The sequence below is a fragment of the Leptodactylus fuscus genome, chromosome 3 (genome assembly GCF_031893055.1).
Source record: "Leptodactylus fuscus isolate aLepFus1 chromosome 3, aLepFus1.hap2, whole genome shotgun sequence".
Taxonomy (NCBI): Eukaryota; Metazoa; Chordata; class Amphibia; order Anura; family Leptodactylidae; genus Leptodactylus; species Leptodactylus fuscus.
In genome coordinates this window covers 191022813-191042910 of record NC_134267.1, presented here as the reverse complement: position 1 = coordinate 191042910, position 20098 = coordinate 191022813, and the positions used below count along the sequence as shown (strand labels likewise).

The following is a 20098-nucleotide window of genomic DNA, read 5'->3' as shown; positions in this document are numbered from 1 at the left end:
GCAGCGGAGGCAAGTCCAGACCTCCGGGCAGATGGATAACAGAATAATTTCACCTGATGAAGGGCGCTTTTGGAAGCCCGAAACGCGTAGTGTTGTCGTTGTTTGTTTAATCTAACTCAAATCCTATCAAAATTCTGGTGAGAGCACAGTTCCTTTTACTACATCGACTTTTTTGGTCCGTGTATTGGTCTTTTGAGCATAACACAAGCAGGAGGCAGGGAGACAGACTGAAGCTGCATCTCATAGGATTTATCGAGACTCTGCAGTGTGAATTCGGAGACAGACTTTCTATCAATCCAGTATTGATCCATTATTTAAAATGGTTACAGGACACTTTGTGGAATCTCCCTACAATATGGGAATGTAGACTTTGAGTCTTAATGCAGTCAGAGCCAATGAGAAAGATTACAATGTATGTACAACTTTCTCTTTCCCTTTTTACTATTTTTTACTTGTTATGCCACTGCTTCTTAGGTCAGTTATATGGAGATATATTGTGAGCGTGTCAGAGACCTTCTAAATCCAAAAAATAAGGGGAACCTTCGTGTCCGTGAGCACCCACTACTGGGGCCTTATGTGGAAGACTTGTCAAAGTTGGCTGTTACCTCCTACCAAGACATTCAAGATTTGATGGACTCTGGAAACAAAGCCAGGTACTCCGTTTGTACCTGAATGATGCGGTTCATTCTTATATAGATATGCATGTGGATCCCTTTCTTCTCAGCAGAACCTTAACAGAGAACAAAACAAGGCTCCCTAGTAGAAGATAAAACTATAGAGCTAGTAAACTAGTCAAACCCATCTCTATTTTTTGTCCAGAACTATAAAGATCTCATTCTTTTACTGATAGCTGTGGCATTGGCCTCAGATTGCCTTGCCCTTTATAGCCCTCATGCAGCCAGACATGAGCATAGTTGTTTAAGCTTCTTTACTGCAGGCTCTGAGCTTATATATTGCACCTGAGACTATATCAGCTTCAGTATGAAGGCAGTATACAGGTGACGGCAGAAAAGCTTATAAATGATAATGACAGAGAACTTTCTGATGTGTACACAGGAGATTAGTCCAATGCAAACACCAAAGTTCTGGATGTGTTTCCAGTACTCTTCAGGAGCCATGTTTTGCTGTTCTTGGCATAAATCAGGTTTCATTGTTATTGATATTGCAAACATTCACATATGGATATTCGTAAACCAGGCCCCAATGTTATTTCCCATTGTGGAATCAAATTGTTATTCCTGATATTAGCATACATTGGTCTAATCTCTACTATCCCTGTCTAAAAGAACTGTTCAAGTCTCTATGAAGGTTTATATATCTAGTGGATATGTACGTATCCCTAACATGTCATTGACTATAAAGAGCACCCAATATTGGAAAAGAAGTTCTATGTGTATCAGATGAAGAACACTCAGCCATTTTGTGTGTAACCTGCATGTTTTGGTTCCTTTCGTCTGCATATTTTTGCTTTATAACTATGTAGAGTGGGTGGGCTCTTCCTAGTACGGTACAAGAGGCATGTACTATGCGCTCTGGCCAGTCTGATACCTTCCTAAAGATAAGTAAGTACTCTTTTTTTGAAAATCAACAATACAATTTATTTAAGAGACAAAAAAAAGAAAAAAAACATGTATTGCAAGAAATGGTAAAGGTAAGCCAATAAAAGGTAAATAAAATAGGTAAAGGTAAGCCAATTAAGGGCCAGTAAAGGGCCAATGCTATACATTACTATTATACAGACAGTAACTGGCTAAACACTTACTAACAATAAATAACCAAACTAGGGCCAATATACCACAAAAAAGAATTGTAACCATTAACACTTAACTTGTTCACCCTTGCCCTAATATGCTCCTGAGACTCAAACCCAATAGTGAGTGACCTCTTGATTCCGGGGCTTGAATACAGCTACTCTCCCATCACACAAAAGTCTACGGTTCATAGTTTCCTAGCTCCAGGACATCCCCACCGAAGGCACTGAGAAGTAAGAGTTCAAGATGGGTCCAACCACCTGTCCCATATACCATGGAGAGGACATCCAGAATCTGGCACAATAGAGGACCTAACTTAAGAAAACCCTCTCCATGTACTCTTTTGTACATATTATGGTGCCCCCTAGTTTTCCTCTAATTCCATCTCAAAATGTCCACTTAAAGGAGTATACGAACAAAGCAAATTATTCCCTATGCAAATGATCACTGAGGGTCAGACTGCTCAGACACTGATCAGGGTAATGGGGGGAGGGGGGTCATTTATTGGGCAGCGGTTGTCAGACAGCACATTGATTTCAATGGGAGTGCCCACGATAGCAAAGCCATTTACTTCAGCTATCTCCAGTGCTTGCATTGAAATTAATGGAGTAGTGCTCATGCAATGGCCAACCATCACAGATTGGACCCCTAATGATCTATATGTTATCCTCTGTCCTACACATGAGGAATAACTTGCTTCCTTGTGAAATCCCCTTTAATGTGTCCAGTTCTTTTATTCTCACTTTTCTGTAATAATAATAATATCTAATTATAATAAAGTAATAAACAATTTCACCTGATTCCATGCCAATACATCATGGGCATTGTTGTGTCTTTAAAGTAGATTAACCAGTTCAGTACTGGGCCAATTTCTCTGGTACAGGACCAGAAATATTTTAGTATTTTTTTGTACATGCTTTGAGGGCTATAACATTTTTTTGTTGTTGTTGGGTTATTCAGCTAATTATTGTTTTTTTTTTCGGTGACTCACAGGGCTTTATTTTTATTTTTGCATTTTTTTATTTTTTTTTATATCTGCAAAAATGGAAACAAAAACGGAGAAAAGGACAAAAACATGACTGCTGTTCACTTGTTTCATGATTTTTATTTTTTTTTAAAAAAGCACAAAGTAGTTCTAAGAAATATTTTAGGCTGAAGCACCACGCTGCAAAGACTTTAGCCAGAATCCCACCCACTTTGCAAGTACTGTAAAACGCAGTGTTTTTGCAGCGGTGGAAACGCCCGGGTGGATATAGTCCATAGGCGTCCGGAACTGGTTAATAAAGATTAAAATGCATCCAGTGACTGTCACCGCAACTATTGCTGTATTTTATGCCTCTATATTCTGTAATGTTGGCTGGTATCTTCACAGAACTGTCGCTGCCACAAACATGAATGAGACAAGCAGTCGCTCCCATGCTGTGTTTAACATAATCTTCACCCAACGTAGAAATGATGCCGACACCCAGACCAGCACAGAGAAGGTGAGAGTACAAGCCAAATATGCTGCAGGTTATATGTATCTCCCATTTGGTTTATTGATGGAATTGGTTTGGTTAGGAAAGTAATATTTTCTGATCAGATTTACTGTCTACTATAAAGTGGTCACCTTTACTTTCAGCTCCATATGTTAGTACAGGGCTCTAACATTAAATTGCTGCGCTCTGCACTTTTCCCGCCTTGCATAAATATATTATGAAGTGACGATTTGCATTAATGCTGACATATGTCAAAACAGTCAATAACAACTCAAATAAATCAATAAGTATAACATAAATAGCAGTGAATATTATTACATGGGCATTAATGAGGTAGGAACTTTCTCCTGATTAAAAAAAAAAAAAAAAAGTGATAAATCATTTTCTAGAATTCCTAATCATTGCAAACAGCAATAATATATCATGGAGTTCCCAGATAGCACACTGACTCATTCATTTCTATGGGTCCATACACATGACTGTGAATTATACGGTCATGTGTGCGGGTCGACAGTCCTATTTTGTGGCTCTTGCTTCCATGGCTCCTATTCATTTAATGAAAGGGGTCACGGCCAGTGCACAGACAGCACACGGGTGAAGCCACTGTATTCATGAGGATAGTGGGGTTCCTGCCTTTTATAGCTATTTTAATTTATGGCTAGGTCAGATTCAAGGACAATGAGAGAAGATAGAAGCCATGGTATCAGAAGACACAGCATTTTTAAAGGGCCAGTACTTATTATAGGCAGCTATAGCTTCAGTTATTTGTAGATATGAGGCGTCCTATTAAATCCAAACTGCATTAAGTTATACTTAATTCCCCTTGGAAATCATACAGTCACATAGATAGCATCTGATGGAGCATGCCACATTGGCATAAAAAAACTCAGCCACCAAAACTAATACATATGAAGATACAATAAGACCCCTAATGTACTTCTGTTGTTGTCATATTATAACTGTGTACAAGATGCATTATTTTGCTATGATTTTTATAGTATAATTTTTTTTTTGCAAAAATTGCAATTGCAGCACACTCTAAAGAGCATGGAGTTCATTAACACAGAGCTTTGTACTGCTTCGGCACTCTCTAAGTCACTGGTTGACTCAAATAGTCAGAGAGTGCACCCAATATACTAGAGAGGCTCCAAAGAGACACGAAGGAGACAAGATACAACACAAGGGGTTTCAATGTTTTATTCCCTCACAGAAACCTCTCGCCATTCACTAGTAAAAATAAAGGATAAAACTAAAAAATGTGATACAAGCAAAATCAGTTTCTGAAAATAAAAGGAAAAAAATCATCAAAAAATACCCATTGTTATAATTGAGTTTTTGTTAAACTTTTTTTGTGTGTATTTTTCCAAATTTCCATATCATATTCTATATTGATAAAGTAATCCTGAATCCTGAAATCCTGTAGTTTCTATACAGAGATTCTAAGACACTGGGAATAAGCTGACACCTCCTGTTCTGTAGAAACCACTCTTCAGCCAGCTTATTATCACAGACTAGAATACAAGGAAGTATCACCTAATATAGACACTTTTATATACCAACCACTGAGAATAAGCTGACACCTCCTGTTCTGTAGAAATCACTCTTCAGTCAGCTCATTATCACAGACTAGAATACAAGGAAGTATCACCTAATATAGACACTTTTATATACCAACCACTGAGAATAAGCTGACACCTCCTGTTCTGTAGAAATCACTCTTTAATCAGCTCATTATCACAGACTAGAATACAAGGAAGTATCACCAAATATAGACACGTTTATATAACAACCACTTAGGCACTGAGAATAAGCTGACACCTCCTGATCTGTAGAAATCACTCTTCAGTCAGCTCATTATCACAGACTAGAATACAAGGAAGTATCACCTAATATAGACACTTTTATATACCAACCACTGAGAATAAGCTGACACCTCCTGTTCTGTAGAAATCACTCTTTAATCAGCTCATTATCACAGACTAGAATACAAGGAAGTATCACCAAATATAGACACGTTTATATAACAACCACTTAGGCACTGAGAATAAGCTGACACCTCCTGATCTGTAGAAATCACTCTACAGTCAGCTCATTATCACAGACTAGAATATAAGGAAGTATCACCTAATATAGATAATAATGGATCTTACTACTGTCAATAGGTGATGAACACCTCCTTCCCTTCAACAGGTCACAGAGTATATCCACAACTCCCTCCTTAGTCTAGTCATACAATACAAAAGTAAAAAGTGTGTGCTGTAAAAAGTTTGTGTTCCCTCCTATGTAACATTGCTCATGTAGACTTGTAATCACAATATTACTTGTTTACATCCATATACATACAAATTTAACATACTGTTGAAGAATGTAAATTTTGAGTGTGAACTGGCCAATATTTTTAGTATTTTTTAAGTTGTTACTTTATAGTAAACAGTCATTTCTTGTCTACTTATCTAGTCTAAACATGAAAACTCCTATCCAGTTACCTTGGCCAATGAATGCCCCACCATTTATGTCATTGTAAACCATGCAGTGGTGTGTGAATTGGTGCCCATTGGGCCATTTTAAGTCCTCTAAAGTAGGCTCTCATTCTATTATTCTTTAAGGACAGTGTTTGTTGTCATGAGACATACTCTTTAAGGCTGGATTCACATCTGTGCTGAAACCGACGGAAATCATCAAAGACAAAATTCCTGCACGGAGGACTTTTTTCTCCGCCACTTTCAGTTTAAAAACGGCGGACCCCATTATAGTCAATGAGTACTGCTGGTGTCCATGATAACCACTGTTTTAACGGTCTTGGCCCGGGTACCCAAACGATGGCGACCACAACGCTAGTGTGAACCTAGGGCGACATTTAATACTCTTATTTCTATCTCTATCTTGCTTATCCTCTTTCTTCTATTCCCTGCATCTATCTATCCCAGTTCCCATCGGTCCATATAATAACTTTCATCATCTTCCTTCTATCTATCCTCCTGCCTTGATCTAATGTCAATCACATGAACTACTTTACATCGACTGCCCTCCTTTTGCATACCTCTTGATGCCTGAGGTGTTCCTGTTCTTCACGGTCTTCCCCTCTTAATATATTCCCCATATGGTTTTCCTTCAACATCTTTTAATCTCATCTTCCCATCTCCTTCTGCCTAAAAGCAAAATTACAATATTATGCAGAACACTTGGGTAAAAAGCTTCATCTGTCTTATGTACAAAAGTGCAGAAGTCTACAGAAACCTCATCTTCTTATGTTCCTTAATATATGTAGATGATGGCAATTTGGGTTAAACATAGTCAGACCAAAATTAAAGTCGTAGTCATCAAACATCATTAAGACGGCGGCTCTAGTTCTTTAGTGTCTGGAATAGTCAATCTGCAGACCGTGATACACAGATATCTATGAAGTTTTTATAAGACGCAAATTATATTATGCTAATAGCAACTGAGAAAATTGTATGCTTCTGCCTTATAGGTTAGCAAAATTAGCCTTGTGGATCTTGCAGGAAGTGAAAGAGCAGATTCTACTGGAGCCAAAGGGACAAGATTAAAGGTGAGACTTCTATACTTCTTGTTGTATAACATTTTGATTAAAAAAAATATAAAAATAAAAAGGGTTCTGGTTCAAATTATATGAAAAGCTTTGTAACAACTAAGGCTATTCACCAGGAAAAATAATAAATTCAGTAGAACATTTTCCAGGCAGCCTACAGAGGGGTGTATACCTACACAATCTAATACTGGCAGCTCTGATTGGACAGTGTCAGACTGTCTATAGACACACCACAAACTGGTGACACCCTGTTGTCAATTTATTTATAAACTTCTAGGACGCATAACCAAGAGTACTAAGGGGGAGTTTACGCTACTGTTGCTAATGTCTGTTGCTGACTTCCGTCATAGGATGACAGCAATGGACATAAAACTGTCACAGTCTGTGACTGTTCTCTGTGACAGTTTAATGTCCTTTGCTGTCATCCTATATCAGAAGAAAGCATCAGACATTAGTAAAAGCAGAGTGAACTCCCCTTAAGAAAATAATCTCCAAAATTGTTAGTTTGTGTTCTTCTTAGTATAAAAAAGTAAATGGAAATCCACCACAGAACAAATCGGTCTAGATTAGTGGTGGTCTGTCCTCAAACTCTCCAAAACCTAATATGTATAGAAGGTCTCCTGACTCTCCCCCAGTGCCTGATGGTGCAGGCTTTATCTCAAGTCTATTACTAGCTGCATTGGTAGTCTTGGAAAGGTATCACGGCAATCCATTTATCTTTTATACCTTCACAGCATTCATATGAACTTAGGATTTTGGACTTAGGTTTTTGATGCTTTTTATAAAACCTGGGCAAGAGGAGACAACATTCATATTTCAAAGTTGTTATTATGAGAAGTGGCATACTACATGTGATACTTAATTTTTTCTTAGTTATAATTCTTGTTCTTTACTTAAAGGAAGGAGCAAATATCAACAAGTCTCTCACAACCTTGGGAAAAGTGATATCTGCTCTTGCTGAAATGGTAAGTGTTTCTTCATAATAACCTACAAAATTCCATGGAGTATTAGGGGGTCATCCTACATTCCTGTATTCAGACATTAGGGGGCATGCACCAATAATTCCAGGTGCATCACTCTTTTATTTTTTATTTTTTTAAATGTAGATTGTGAGCCCCACACAGAGCTCACAATGTACATTTTTCCCTATCAGTATGTCTTTTTTGGAATATGGGATGGAAATCCATGCAAACACGGGGAGAACATACAAACTCCTTGCAGATGGTTTTGTGCCCTTGGCAGGATTTGAACACCAGGACTCCAGCGCTGCAAGGCTGCAGTGCTAACCACTGAGCCACCGTGTGGCCCCTTGCACCACTCTTTGATATCAACAAAATAGTTACATCAAAGTACAACCATTTATGCTTACAAACATTCTCACAAAAAGAAAAATATCACAATGGGCCAATTTAGGGGACGGTCACACTACTGTTGTTAATATCCGTTGCTGTCTTCCATCATAGGATGACAGCAACGGACATTAAACTGCCACAGAGAACGGTCACAGACTGATCCTTTCCCATTGACACTAATGTAATCAATATGATGGAAGTTATCTTCCATCATGTTTTTTACCTTTGTAACGGAAGATAAAGTCTTGCATGCATGACTCATTGACAGTTTAATATCCATTGTCGTCATCTTATGATGGAAGACAGCAATGGACATTAACAAAGGTAGTGAGAATGCCCCCTTATATATTCATAGAAAGATAGCAGATTATCCTTCTCTTCTCTACATTAGTTTTAGTTTTGAAAACCTTCTTCAGAATTGAGTGATTGATGCTCTTCAGGTTTCGCCTACATTCTTTTTTATGAATTTGTTATCATCTTGACTGCACAAGTAATATTTACTTATTGTGGGCTTTTTTGTAGTTCTTTGATAGAAATGACAGAAATTACATTTTCTTTCATTTCTATAGAATATATTTCTAAATTGAGTGCCATCACTGGATTTTTAGTAAATTGGGTTATTGAAAGAAGTTAAGGGCAAAAAGGACCCCATTGTGACTCACTGTGCTGGGCTATGACGCACATGAATTTGTAGCTTGTCTTGATCAGATTAGATTCACCTAATTGTGATTCATTCATGGTATAAATAGCACACATATTTTTTGCCTTCAGATACATACCCTTATAGTGCGTAAGTATTAAACCATCATTTTGGGCATTTTGCTGCCCATTTAGCCAATCTATCCAGGTCCTCCTGTAAGAAGTGGCATAGCTATCATGGGCACAGAGATAGTAGTCACACCCTGGCCAGGGGGCCTGAAGGGGCTCAGAGGCCCTTATGCTACATAAGAGAACAATAATATTGTAAAGACCACATAACATGTACTGCATCCAATAGCGGATTTTCCTTTTGGGCCCAAGAGTTTCAACTTCTGTATGTGACACTAGGCATCCTATACAGTTTCTATAACACTACAGAGTTCCGAGTCATCTCCAATTCTGTTGAATCAGTTTAACATTTATGAACATGTCATACCTAAATATAAAACATATTTAGACATATTTCATATTTTCTATGGCCCTAAGACTTTTATGTTATGTAATCTCTCTTTCTTTTTTCTACAGGACTCTGGAACCAATAAGGTGAGATTTATACAATATAAATACATACTCATAAGGCCACATACCTTGGATATACTGTATGTATATATATATATATATATATATATATATATATATATATATATATAAAATTTAACATCAACTCAGCAGTACCTTAGATTTTAACCCTCAAAAAGCTCAAATACAGGCATATCCTCATGATAAAGTCACCGATTCAGCAGGGAAAACACTATCTATCTGCGGGGGAAAGTTCATTTACGGGATTCTGGTGACAGATTTCATTTAAAGTTAAAGATTTATCTTAATTGGTAATTCTAACTATAATAAAGCATGTGGCCAAAATTATTAAACCACCATGTTAAAGGGGCTGTTCGGGAATTACAGATCTTTGGCAGGAGGCCTGAGAAGGTGAAAAAAAAAGCATACTCACCTGTCCTTGGCACTCTGGTGTCCCTTGCTGGTGTCTGGTGCAGTGGCGCTTGGGGGCTTGTTTTGGAGGCAGTCCTTGCCACACATGACTGCTGAGGCCAATCACTGAACAGGAGACGGACGTTACCAGTGACATAGGCGAGTGATGTCCCGTGTCTTTTCTTGTGACCACTGAAGTCACTGGTTGTCTTCAGTGGTCACGTGCAGTGAGGACTTTCATTGGAACAAGCCCCTAGGCGCTACTGGACAGCGAGAGGGGACAGGTGAGTATTTTTTAATTTTTTTTTATTTTTCACCTTCTTTGGCCTCCTGCCAAAGATCTGTAATTCCTGGACAACCCCTTCTTTACTTATACACAACTAAATATAGGGCAAAAAATTGGCAAAGCAATATAAATAGAACACTATGCTAAAAAAGCGCACTGCCACAGAAAATGTTTAGCAAAAAATATATAAAGCTTTATTTAAATACATTTTAAAACATATATAAGACAGAAATAATAAATGGGGTGATACAACCAAACAGAACAATGAAGGCCCAAGATGGAATACTAATGGTTGATGATGAATAAATGACACTTACATTACATATATATAAGGATATGTGAAACATCCATGGTTTCTAAAGTGCATATATAACATATAGTTTTTTAAAGTGCAAATATTCTGTGAAATAACATGATACCAAGTGGTAAATTACCTATGGGTGGACCTTCATGTAGTGAACGCGCCCCGACGCGCGTTTCGCCACTACCGTGGCTTCGTCAGGGGGAAAAAAAGATGATCATGATCATCTTTTTTTCCCCCTGACGAAGCCACGGTAGTGGCGAAACGCGCGTCGGGGCGCGTTCACTACATGAAGGTCCACCCATAGGTAATTTACCACTTGGTATCATGTTATTTCACAGAATATTTGCACTTTAAAAAACTATATGTTATATATGCACTTTAGAAACCATGGATGTTTCACATATCCTTATATATATGTAATGTAAGTGTCATTTATTTATCATCAACCATTAGTATTCCATCTTGGGCCTTCATTGTTCTGTTTGGTTGTATCACCCCATTTATTATTTCTGTCTTATATATGTTTTAAAATGTATTTAAATAAAGCTTTATATATTTTTTGCTAAACATTTTCTGTGGCAGTGCGCTTTTTTAGCATAGTGTTCCCCTTCTTTACTTGTTGTGTCAATTTATTATAGTTAGTTATATTACTTATAGTTCATGGGTAATAGCATATTATAATATAGGTATACCGTAGGTATGTTTGGATGTCGTCTAATCCTATATCTTTGTAATCTTGTATGTGTTGAGTCATCATGATGACTTGGTAATGTGTTGGCAGGAAAGATTATAGGGCTCCATCTTATTTGTTCCACAGAACAAGAAAAAGAAGAAGACAGACTTTATTCCATATCGAGATTCTGTACTCACATGGCTTCTAAGGGAGAATTTAGGTAATCCCATTTATTTTGCTTCCAACATATTCTACGTTATTCCACTCCTGCCATTCTTTAGAAATGTAACCTAACGTTAATGACTCCACCATTGCTATAATGTACAATGATCACATGACAAATATCTTCTGAATTAATATGTTCACATAGCAACCAATGGGTCAAACCTGCACTCTAGTTTTCTATCAGTTAATTTAGATAACAGAGGACCACTGTGACTTGTACACATTTAGAAATGAATATTAGTATTGGGATTTTAGAATTTGCTATATTGATTGCTGCCCACCAAGGCTTCAATTATTTGACTTCTATAGGGTTCCTTTATGTTCTCTGTACATAAGGTTCTGTTCACACTAACATCATGAATTTAGTCAAGAACATATTATGATGGATTTAAAAGGGTAAATGACTTCTGATGGGGTCCGCTGAGTCATTTAATGGCAAGAAAATCCCTTATGAAGCATTACTCTTGCTGTACCATGAACAGTAACAAAAACACCCAACAGGGCACAATAGGCAGATTTAGTAAAATGGTCTAAAAGCAAAAAAGTCTTTGTTGCCCATGGCAACCAATCAATGATGATGAAGTTGCGGGCAGGGGCTAGTTTCATATATTTCTCTTAAAAAATAAAAGCCGCGCTGTGATTGGTCACACAATGGGCAAGGCCCAGCGTTGCAGAAACGCAGTTTTATTTGTTGTGGTTTTTTGAGCCAAAGCCAAGAATGGCTACAAAAGGAATGGGAAATATATATAAAAATGCTTATCTGTAGCTCAATCCATTCCTTGCTTCGGTTTATTAAAACACAACAAAATCTGCAATAAGTAAAGCTGCAACCTGGATCTCGGTCTTCAACTTTTTCATAAATCTTTCCCAATTGTGTATTGGAATATGTTGTTTCTCTTACAAATTTAAGAAATTGACCAGATTTTGATCTTTGTATTTCAGGTGGAAATTCGCGCACTGCTATGGTTGCTGCTTTGAGTCCTGCAGATATCAACTATGATGAGACACTCAGCACCCTAAGGTGAGACTGGTGTACTCTCTCATCTAGTAAGCAGGTGTATGAAAAACTGAATCTGGTGAAGTATGCAACTACTAAGTGCAAGCTACAGTAATGAACAGATCAGGAAACTGTTCTAACATGGGCTATGTGACCCCTTGACGATGACCTTTCATGACCTCAGGCACATGCAGTTTTATATACTGCTAGATAGCCGAATTCAGCACACTGTCGGCTTTCCCATTATGTGCCCCGGGGCAAGAGATATTGGTGCCATTACTGATAACTCTTCATTGTCAGAAGGGTGTTCCTGACAGTCTAGCTGGGCTGTGAGTACATAGCCCTGTACTGTCAGAGGAAGCGTTCCTTACCGCACAGGCAGGGCGCTAAGCGGTGAGGAACGCCTCCCCAGTACTAGTCTGTGGTCGAGTACAGTCAGGGGGGAAGGCATTCCTCACACTAACTACTAACAGCAAAATAACTACCGGGGGAGAGGCTGAACCACTATGGGGAGCTACCCATTTCCCAAGTGGGGCCAAATATAGGGGTGACTAGGGGTGGGGTCAGAACCATGGAGAAATGCCAACTTACAATGGGTCTAACCCATAGAATCGGTGCCGCTAGCAATAGGTAAGGGCCAAGGGATGGGACAGAACCAATGACTACAACGTGTCCAGGTCACACAATGCATGGGGCACTATGGCGGGGGTGGGGAGTAGCAAAAGTCTTAAACTAGGGGGGGCAGATAGCAGACCCATTCATTTCTATGGCCCCATACACATCGGTACTCTTTACAGATGTGTGTTTGGGCTGTACAAAAGAGACGCAAAATATGGAGCTGGTCCATTTTTGCAGCTTTTGTCCATTTATTCTAATCTGTATGACATCTGTTCTGTTTTTACTGACCCTTCTAAAGGTTTGAGGACAAGGCCAGATCCTCTTTAAATCGACTGATCGCAAGGGAAATTTATATGTATATATATTATATATATATATATATATATATATATATATATATATATATATTTATAAATTTTTTATTGACATCCTTTTTCATGAGCTCAGGAATACTTGAAATATTTCTGTATCCCTATTTTGTAAATTATCGGCTGCTATGAATATTCAATGTGTCTACAATTAATGTTGCCTCTTCTTGCAGATATGCTGACCGTGCCAAACAGATCAGATGCAATGCTGTTATCAATGAAGATCCCAATAATCGTCTGATCCGTGAACTGAAGGATGAGGTGGCACGTCTGAGAGAGCTGCTGGGAGCCCAAGGACTGTCTGACATTATCGACAGTGAGTGGTCCATCACTAGCTACCTCACACCCTCCCGTCTACTGGAGATCTCACTATGTGTTTTTCCTTTAACGTTTCAACAATTAATAGAGTTCCACAAAAATAAAATATTTATATAGTTTAACCCTACGTTCTCATCCTTTACATACACGCCATGCCTCTACAGGGCACTCATGTCCTCCTGGTGATTGTATTTAGCTGATTTTTTTGAGCAAGAGCTCATACATACAGCAGAGCCCAATGCACAAAGAATGTAGGCAGTGCACAGAGGCTGTATGGAGTCACTAAGTATAATGCTGTATAGCCTTCATCCGCTGCTGTACAGGCTGTCTGGTGCCGTAAGGATCACTTCTAGGACACTTTAGACATTTATATGAAGTGGCTATGCCATAACTGTCTTTAGTAAGAAAATCCCTTTAACTGCATGCAAACGTAAACATCCATGTTTTACCGGAGACAGACTATACTGTTTCTTCACTGTTAGCCCTTGATACATTTTGACCAAGTCTACAAGGAACGACCATGTTTCACTGGAGCTATGGGAAAGGTGCAGTTACTTCTATGTTACTTGGTCGAGCTACAGCTTGCCACCACATAGATAACTACCTCAAGATGTCCTCAGGACATAACAACCATATAGCCCTAGTCTGGTCTACACATTTAACATCTAGTGTCACATGTAAATGTGAGAGTCAAATATAATATGATACACTGTGCGCCCGGGTAAGGCGTGTGATGTATACATTATATTTGTGGTTCCTTGTCTCCTCTCATGTGATAAATCTACAACCTCCAAACAAAGATTTTTTTCTTGCTTCCCTGCTTGCCTGATCCTCCCTGTCCACTTTTATAAACTTTCCTAAACCCTCACTTATTCTCTACATCTTTATATTTATTTCGACCTTCTCCCATACCATGGTCTCACTACAATGGGTTTTTTTCTGGTTTGATTCCTTATTCATTTTCACTTCTCTCTTACATATAACATTATTACTTCTTTATTAACATTTATCCTTCTTTTCTTTAACTTTCCTGTGTTATTTTTCCTTTTTGTTCACCTCTTGTCTAATATCACTATATCTTATCATCTCCACTGTTTTGGACATTACATTGTACCATTGTGTCCCTTCTTATCCGCACCTTCCCTTGGTCCTTCTTGTTCGGATTCCCTCCTCTTTTGGCTTCTGCTCTTTATAGATGTGTGTCCTGTGGATAACGCCAATGTCCTACACACGCGTCATGCTCCTGACAATCTCTTCACAGCCGTAAATGCCCTGACGGGTATGAGTCCTTCATCCTCTATGTCTGGATTGTCCAGTCGAGCTGCATCTGTCTGCAGCCTACATGAACGTCTTGCATTCACACCAGGAAGTGAAGAGGCTATAGAAAGGCTTAAGGTATGCTTTACAGATGCAATGTGTTATGTTTGCTATAGTATAGTTAGTTTCCAAAAAATAATATTATAGTCAAGTAATAGATATGTGATACGGTTCAATGTTCTGTGCTCAATAAACACCTATCCCCTTTCCACAAACCAGAGAATATGTGTCTGTCCTGTTGGGGTCTAACCATGGGTCCCCCACAAAACTCAAGAAGAGAAATCTAGAGTATCTATTCACCAATGGAATAATGCGCAGGTTTTATTTTTTACAATAAACAGTTTTTCTTAGTGTATGAAAAGGTACAGCGGTCTATAACTTACAATTTAGCAATGTGAAGTAGCGTTAAAACGAGGGTCACGCTCGGCTATCTTCATCAGTCCTGTTTAGATAAATGAAATGTCATGGACTTGTGCATCTGTCACTTCATTCATGAATAAACTCTCCAGACCCTATTCTCTAGATCAGTGAAGGTCCCAGCAGTCAGACCCCCACCAGTCAGACACTTAATCCATATCCTGTAGATAAGTGATAAATGTCTATACAGGGACAACCCCTTTAATCCTACTAATATTATAAGTGTGAAAGTTTGTGTGTTTGGATGTTTGGATGTTTGTGAGTTTGGATGTTTGTTCCTCAATCACGCTAAACCGCCTGGACGGATTTGCGTGCAATTTTCCACAAACATAGTTTTCCCTTAGGATTGAGTCACAGGCTACTTTTGGTGCCACTAAACAACATGGCTTCCTAGCAGGAGACTCACAAAAGCAGGACTCCTAGCCCCAGCTATAGACTCACACACACTGCCTGGCATTTCCCGCCTCAACCTGCCTGCACACTCCATACTGTCACCTCAGGAGTAGCCCTCACTCTACTCACTCACATAACACATCACATTGTCTGTATCACTACATACACACTCACACACACTGCCTGGCATTTCCTGCCTCAACCTGCCTGCACACTCCTTACTGTCACCTCAGGAGTAGCCCTCACTCTACTCACTCACATTTACATATAGCTTTCCACTATACACATCACATTGTCTGTATCACGACATACACAATACAACACATCACATTGTCTGACACAATACAACACATCACATTGTCTGACACAATACAACACATCACATTGTCTGTATCACGACATACACAATACAACACATCACATTGTCTGACACAATACAACACATCACATTGTCTGTATCACGACATACACAATACAACACATCACATTGTCTGACACAATACAACACATCACATTGTCTGACACAATACAACACATCACATTGTCTGACACAATACAACACATCACATTGTCTGTATCACGACATACTGTACACAATACAACACATCACATTGTCTGACACAATACAACACATCACATTGTCTGTATCACGACATACACAATACAACACATCACATTGTCTGACACAATACAACACATCACATTGTCTGTATCACGACATACACAATACAACACATCACATTGTCTGCCACAATACAACACATCACATTGTCTGTATCACGACATACACAATACAACACATCACGTTGTCTGTATCACGACATACACAATACAACACATCACATTGTCTGTATCACGACATACACAATACAACACATCACATTGTCTGTATCACGACATACACAATACAACACATCACATTGTCTGTATCACGACATACACAATACAACGCATCACATTGTCTGTATCGCGACATACACAATACAACGCATCACATTGTCTGTATCACGACATACACAATACAACACATCACATTGTCTGTATCACTAGATACACAATATAACACATCACATCACATTTGCTAGCCCACCAAACTTTTTAAAGCACTTTTACAGTTTCACACGTCTGTGTCCGCCCAATTCTCCAATCACCACAGACGAAGTCGCGGGTAAAAGCTAGTTACATAATATACCTTTACCTTCAGCCATAGCTCACTTTTTTGTGATACAGAGCTGCCGCATAGGCATAATGGCTACATTTTGTCTGACTACAGCCAGCACTAGGCAAGCTTATTTTATAGGCAAGTTTTTTCTAAGCTCCCTCTACCAGCAGCTGCAAATATCTGGAATAAAGTCCCTAAACAGAACATTTTACCTCCTCCATCAATTCAAGTTCTTAGCATCTGTGAATAGGTGCCACTTCCCTGATTTCTGTGAAACTAGAATTTTCTTTCTAGCCCCCACCATGCCCGAGCAACAAGCGTAGGTAGTTTTGATACATGGTGTTCTAGTTAGGCTCTGCAATGTCAGGTGGGCGGTGTCAGGCAGGGGGTGTGATTCAGAGCTCCAATCAGAGGCAGCCAGTGTCAGCACTCAGAATCACACCCCTTGTCTGCTCCTGCCTGACACCGCCTTTCTGATAGTACAGAGCCTAAACAGTATATCAGAGAAGAAAAGACCAAACCTCAGATTTGGTGACAATCTGGGAAATAAGGAACTGCGCTCCCCTTCTTAATTTAGTAAAAACGGTTTTATTTTGGTAAACTCACACACAACGCGTTTCGGGCGTCTAAACACGCCCTTCTTCAGGTGCAATAGTTTCTTAACCGCTGGGCTAGATTGCAATCTAGCCCAGCGGTTAAGAAACTATTGCACCTGAAGAAGGGCGTGTTTAGACGCCCGAAACGCGTTGTGTGTGAGTTTACCAAAATAAAACCGTTTTTACTAAATTAAGAAGGGGAGCGCAGTTCCTTATTTCCCAGATTGTCACCAAATCTGAGGTTTGGTCTTTTCTTCTCTACATACGAACACTTTTTGAGGTGTTGGGATTACTGCTGCTGAACCCGAGGTGGACACTCCGGTTACACATGTGAATACAGAGTTGTGACTTTGATTCATAACTATTAAAGGTGAGCGTTCACCACTTATTAGGATATTTCCCATTCCAGAATTTACTACACTATGGTTGCTCGGTGTCATTATTCCCTTTTATTTTGAGATTAAACAGTATATCAGGTACCAAAACTAACTGTACTGATTGCATGGGAAGGGTGGGGGCCACAGGAAAAATTCCAACAGTGGAGCAGCAACTATTAAATAATGTACAGAGATGAACTTGTTAGAGGTGGTGAAAGGTGGCTAAAAGATAAAAAAAAAAAAAAAAAACCCTGGTGTTCCAAGGTGGATCTTGAAGTCCTGGCCTATATGACTCTTCAATAAATTGTTGTTTATGGATTGATATGTGAATTATGAATTTAAATATAAAGAATACTTCTATTTTTATGACCTTGATAACACATGATCAAATCCTATTGGGTTCTCAAACTTTCTATCATCCATTATCATTTTCTGTCAGAAAACTATTGGAAGCCTTTATAATAATCTCAGTGCTTTATTATTTGATGTGAATTATATGTATTCTTATCTTCAGGAAACCGAGAAGATCATTGCAGAGCTGAATGAGACTTGGGAGGAGAAACTGCGACGCACTGAGGCTATACGTATGGACAGGTGATTGACCAAGAATGACCACGAAAAGCTAGGAGATCATATATAACGAAACATACCTGAATATCTCCTAGTAAATATTGATGGGAGCAGGGGGATACAAGTGCATGGCCAATGTCTAATATTATTATTGTCTTGTGGTCAATACAGAGAGGCTTTACTGGCAGAGATGGGGGTGGCCATGAGAGAAGATGGAGGAACACTTGGAGTCTTTTCACCTAAGAAGGTACATTTAGGAATTTTGGTGACTCCTATTGAAGCCAAACTTTTCTATCTCTTCATTTATTTAGTATGTATAACATTTTTACACTTATAAGCACATGTTCACACTCATACTAATATAATGAGGAGGATTAAATATATAAAGCTGGCTACAGACTGTATACTGTACTGTATATCTCCTTACACTACAATGTGGAATATCTAGCCATACTTATTACTGATCACTGATCTTTTCACTTATAATCATGTACTATTATTTGGAGATTTACTATGTTATGTTTATTGTTTGTGCTGTTTTTTTTTGGCTTGATCTTTGCCGATTCCTAGTAAAATTGTCCATAGGCACAGACTATTTCTACAGGATATAGGTATAATTTAAAGAACGTGACAATGGGAGACACAATGCCAACCAAAGTACCAATAGGGAAGGGAATAAGTAGGAAAATCGACTAAATCGTGGCTGCCGTCTGCCCAAAATTTGCCAGTCAGTCCCAAATTTTCATGTATGGACTTCATGATTGACAATAGCTCATCACCGTGCACCCGCTTATGTTTCACTGACAATCCTCCAAAAATTGTGGACTATGAAATTTGTTGAGTTAGCCCTTACATACCATCCAATGGTTAGTAGGATGTTGTGCTGTCTGAACCCCGTCAAGTCTGACCCTGCAGTTACTCTCTCTCCCATCTGTCGCTTGTGTATGTATGTACTGGTATATTAAACAAAATAGGGGGCAGATGTGAATTAAACTGCAAGATCAGACTTCACAGGATTTCTATATGTTATCAGGGAAACATATAGACCTGTGTAGACACTGTATAAACATATCAATAGGAAAATCCTATTTCACAGTTCATTCGTTTGACTTCATTTTTTACTGTAGTCACTGGGACAATAAGTGAAGCTGTAACTAGTCTAAATATCTGAATGTTTATCTTATCACTATGTTATATATGTTGTTTTATGTCCCATTCACTCACATACTCATTCCATGGGATTATCAGATCAACATGGCACCTCTGGAAATGTACTCAGAACTTGTTGGGGTTTACTCCCCAAAAGAGGTTGGTGCGGGTTTGGTGTGATCTTTTACCTCCCAGCCTCTTCTCTTTATCAGTTAATAGTGCATGTACATTACAGTGAATATCCAATGTCCTATATCATTCATTCTTTGTACAGTTTGCAATGCTATGGACCTCAATTTCAAGTTTTTCTTAATGTAGAATGGTTGATAAATACAGATAAAAAATGTGAGCGTAAAGACTGTGTTGAAAGCCGTAGCCTTTTCCAAACCGTACACTATAAGTCTTGGTGGACTCTGCCTCCATACTGTTGGGGCATACTTTGCATCTTTCTATGACCACATTTTTAGATACTCTACTAAGTTAATAATCCACACAGAGGTTTTATTCTGTCTCACTATTTGCATTGCAATGTGCTCTTAGATCTTCTATTCAATGTCCATGACCATTG

At 38.7% G+C, this 20098-nt stretch overlaps 1 protein-coding gene across 9 annotated transcripts in view; it reads left to right on the top strand.

Moving 5' to 3' along the window:
• KIF1A (kinesin family member 1A) overlaps nt 1–20098 on the top strand; it is a 130089-nt gene that overhangs the window by 58174 nt on the left and 51817 nt on the right. For 6 of the 9 annotated variants that reach the window (XM_075268914.1, XM_075268910.1, XM_075268909.1 and 3 more), the window contains exons 6-16: nt 475–653; nt 3124–3235; nt 6702–6779; nt 7679–7744; nt 9356–9373; nt 11168–11243; nt 12191–12269; nt 13405–13547; nt 14745–14944; nt 18326–18405; nt 18553–18628. In XM_075268914.1, the coding sequence (XP_075125015.1) occupies nt 475–653; nt 3124–3235; nt 6702–6779; nt 7679–7744; nt 9356–9373; nt 11168–11243; nt 12191–12269; nt 13405–13547; nt 14745–14944; nt 18326–18405; nt 18553–18628 (1107 nt within the window). The remainder of the gene's footprint in view (nt 1–474; nt 654–3123; nt 3236–6701; nt 6780–7678; nt 7745–9355; nt 9374–11167; nt 11244–12190; nt 12270–13404; nt 13548–14744; nt 14945–18325; nt 18406–18552; nt 18629–20098) is intronic. The other 3 variants (XM_075268913.1, XM_075268912.1, XM_075268911.1) reach the window with 1 other exon arrangement.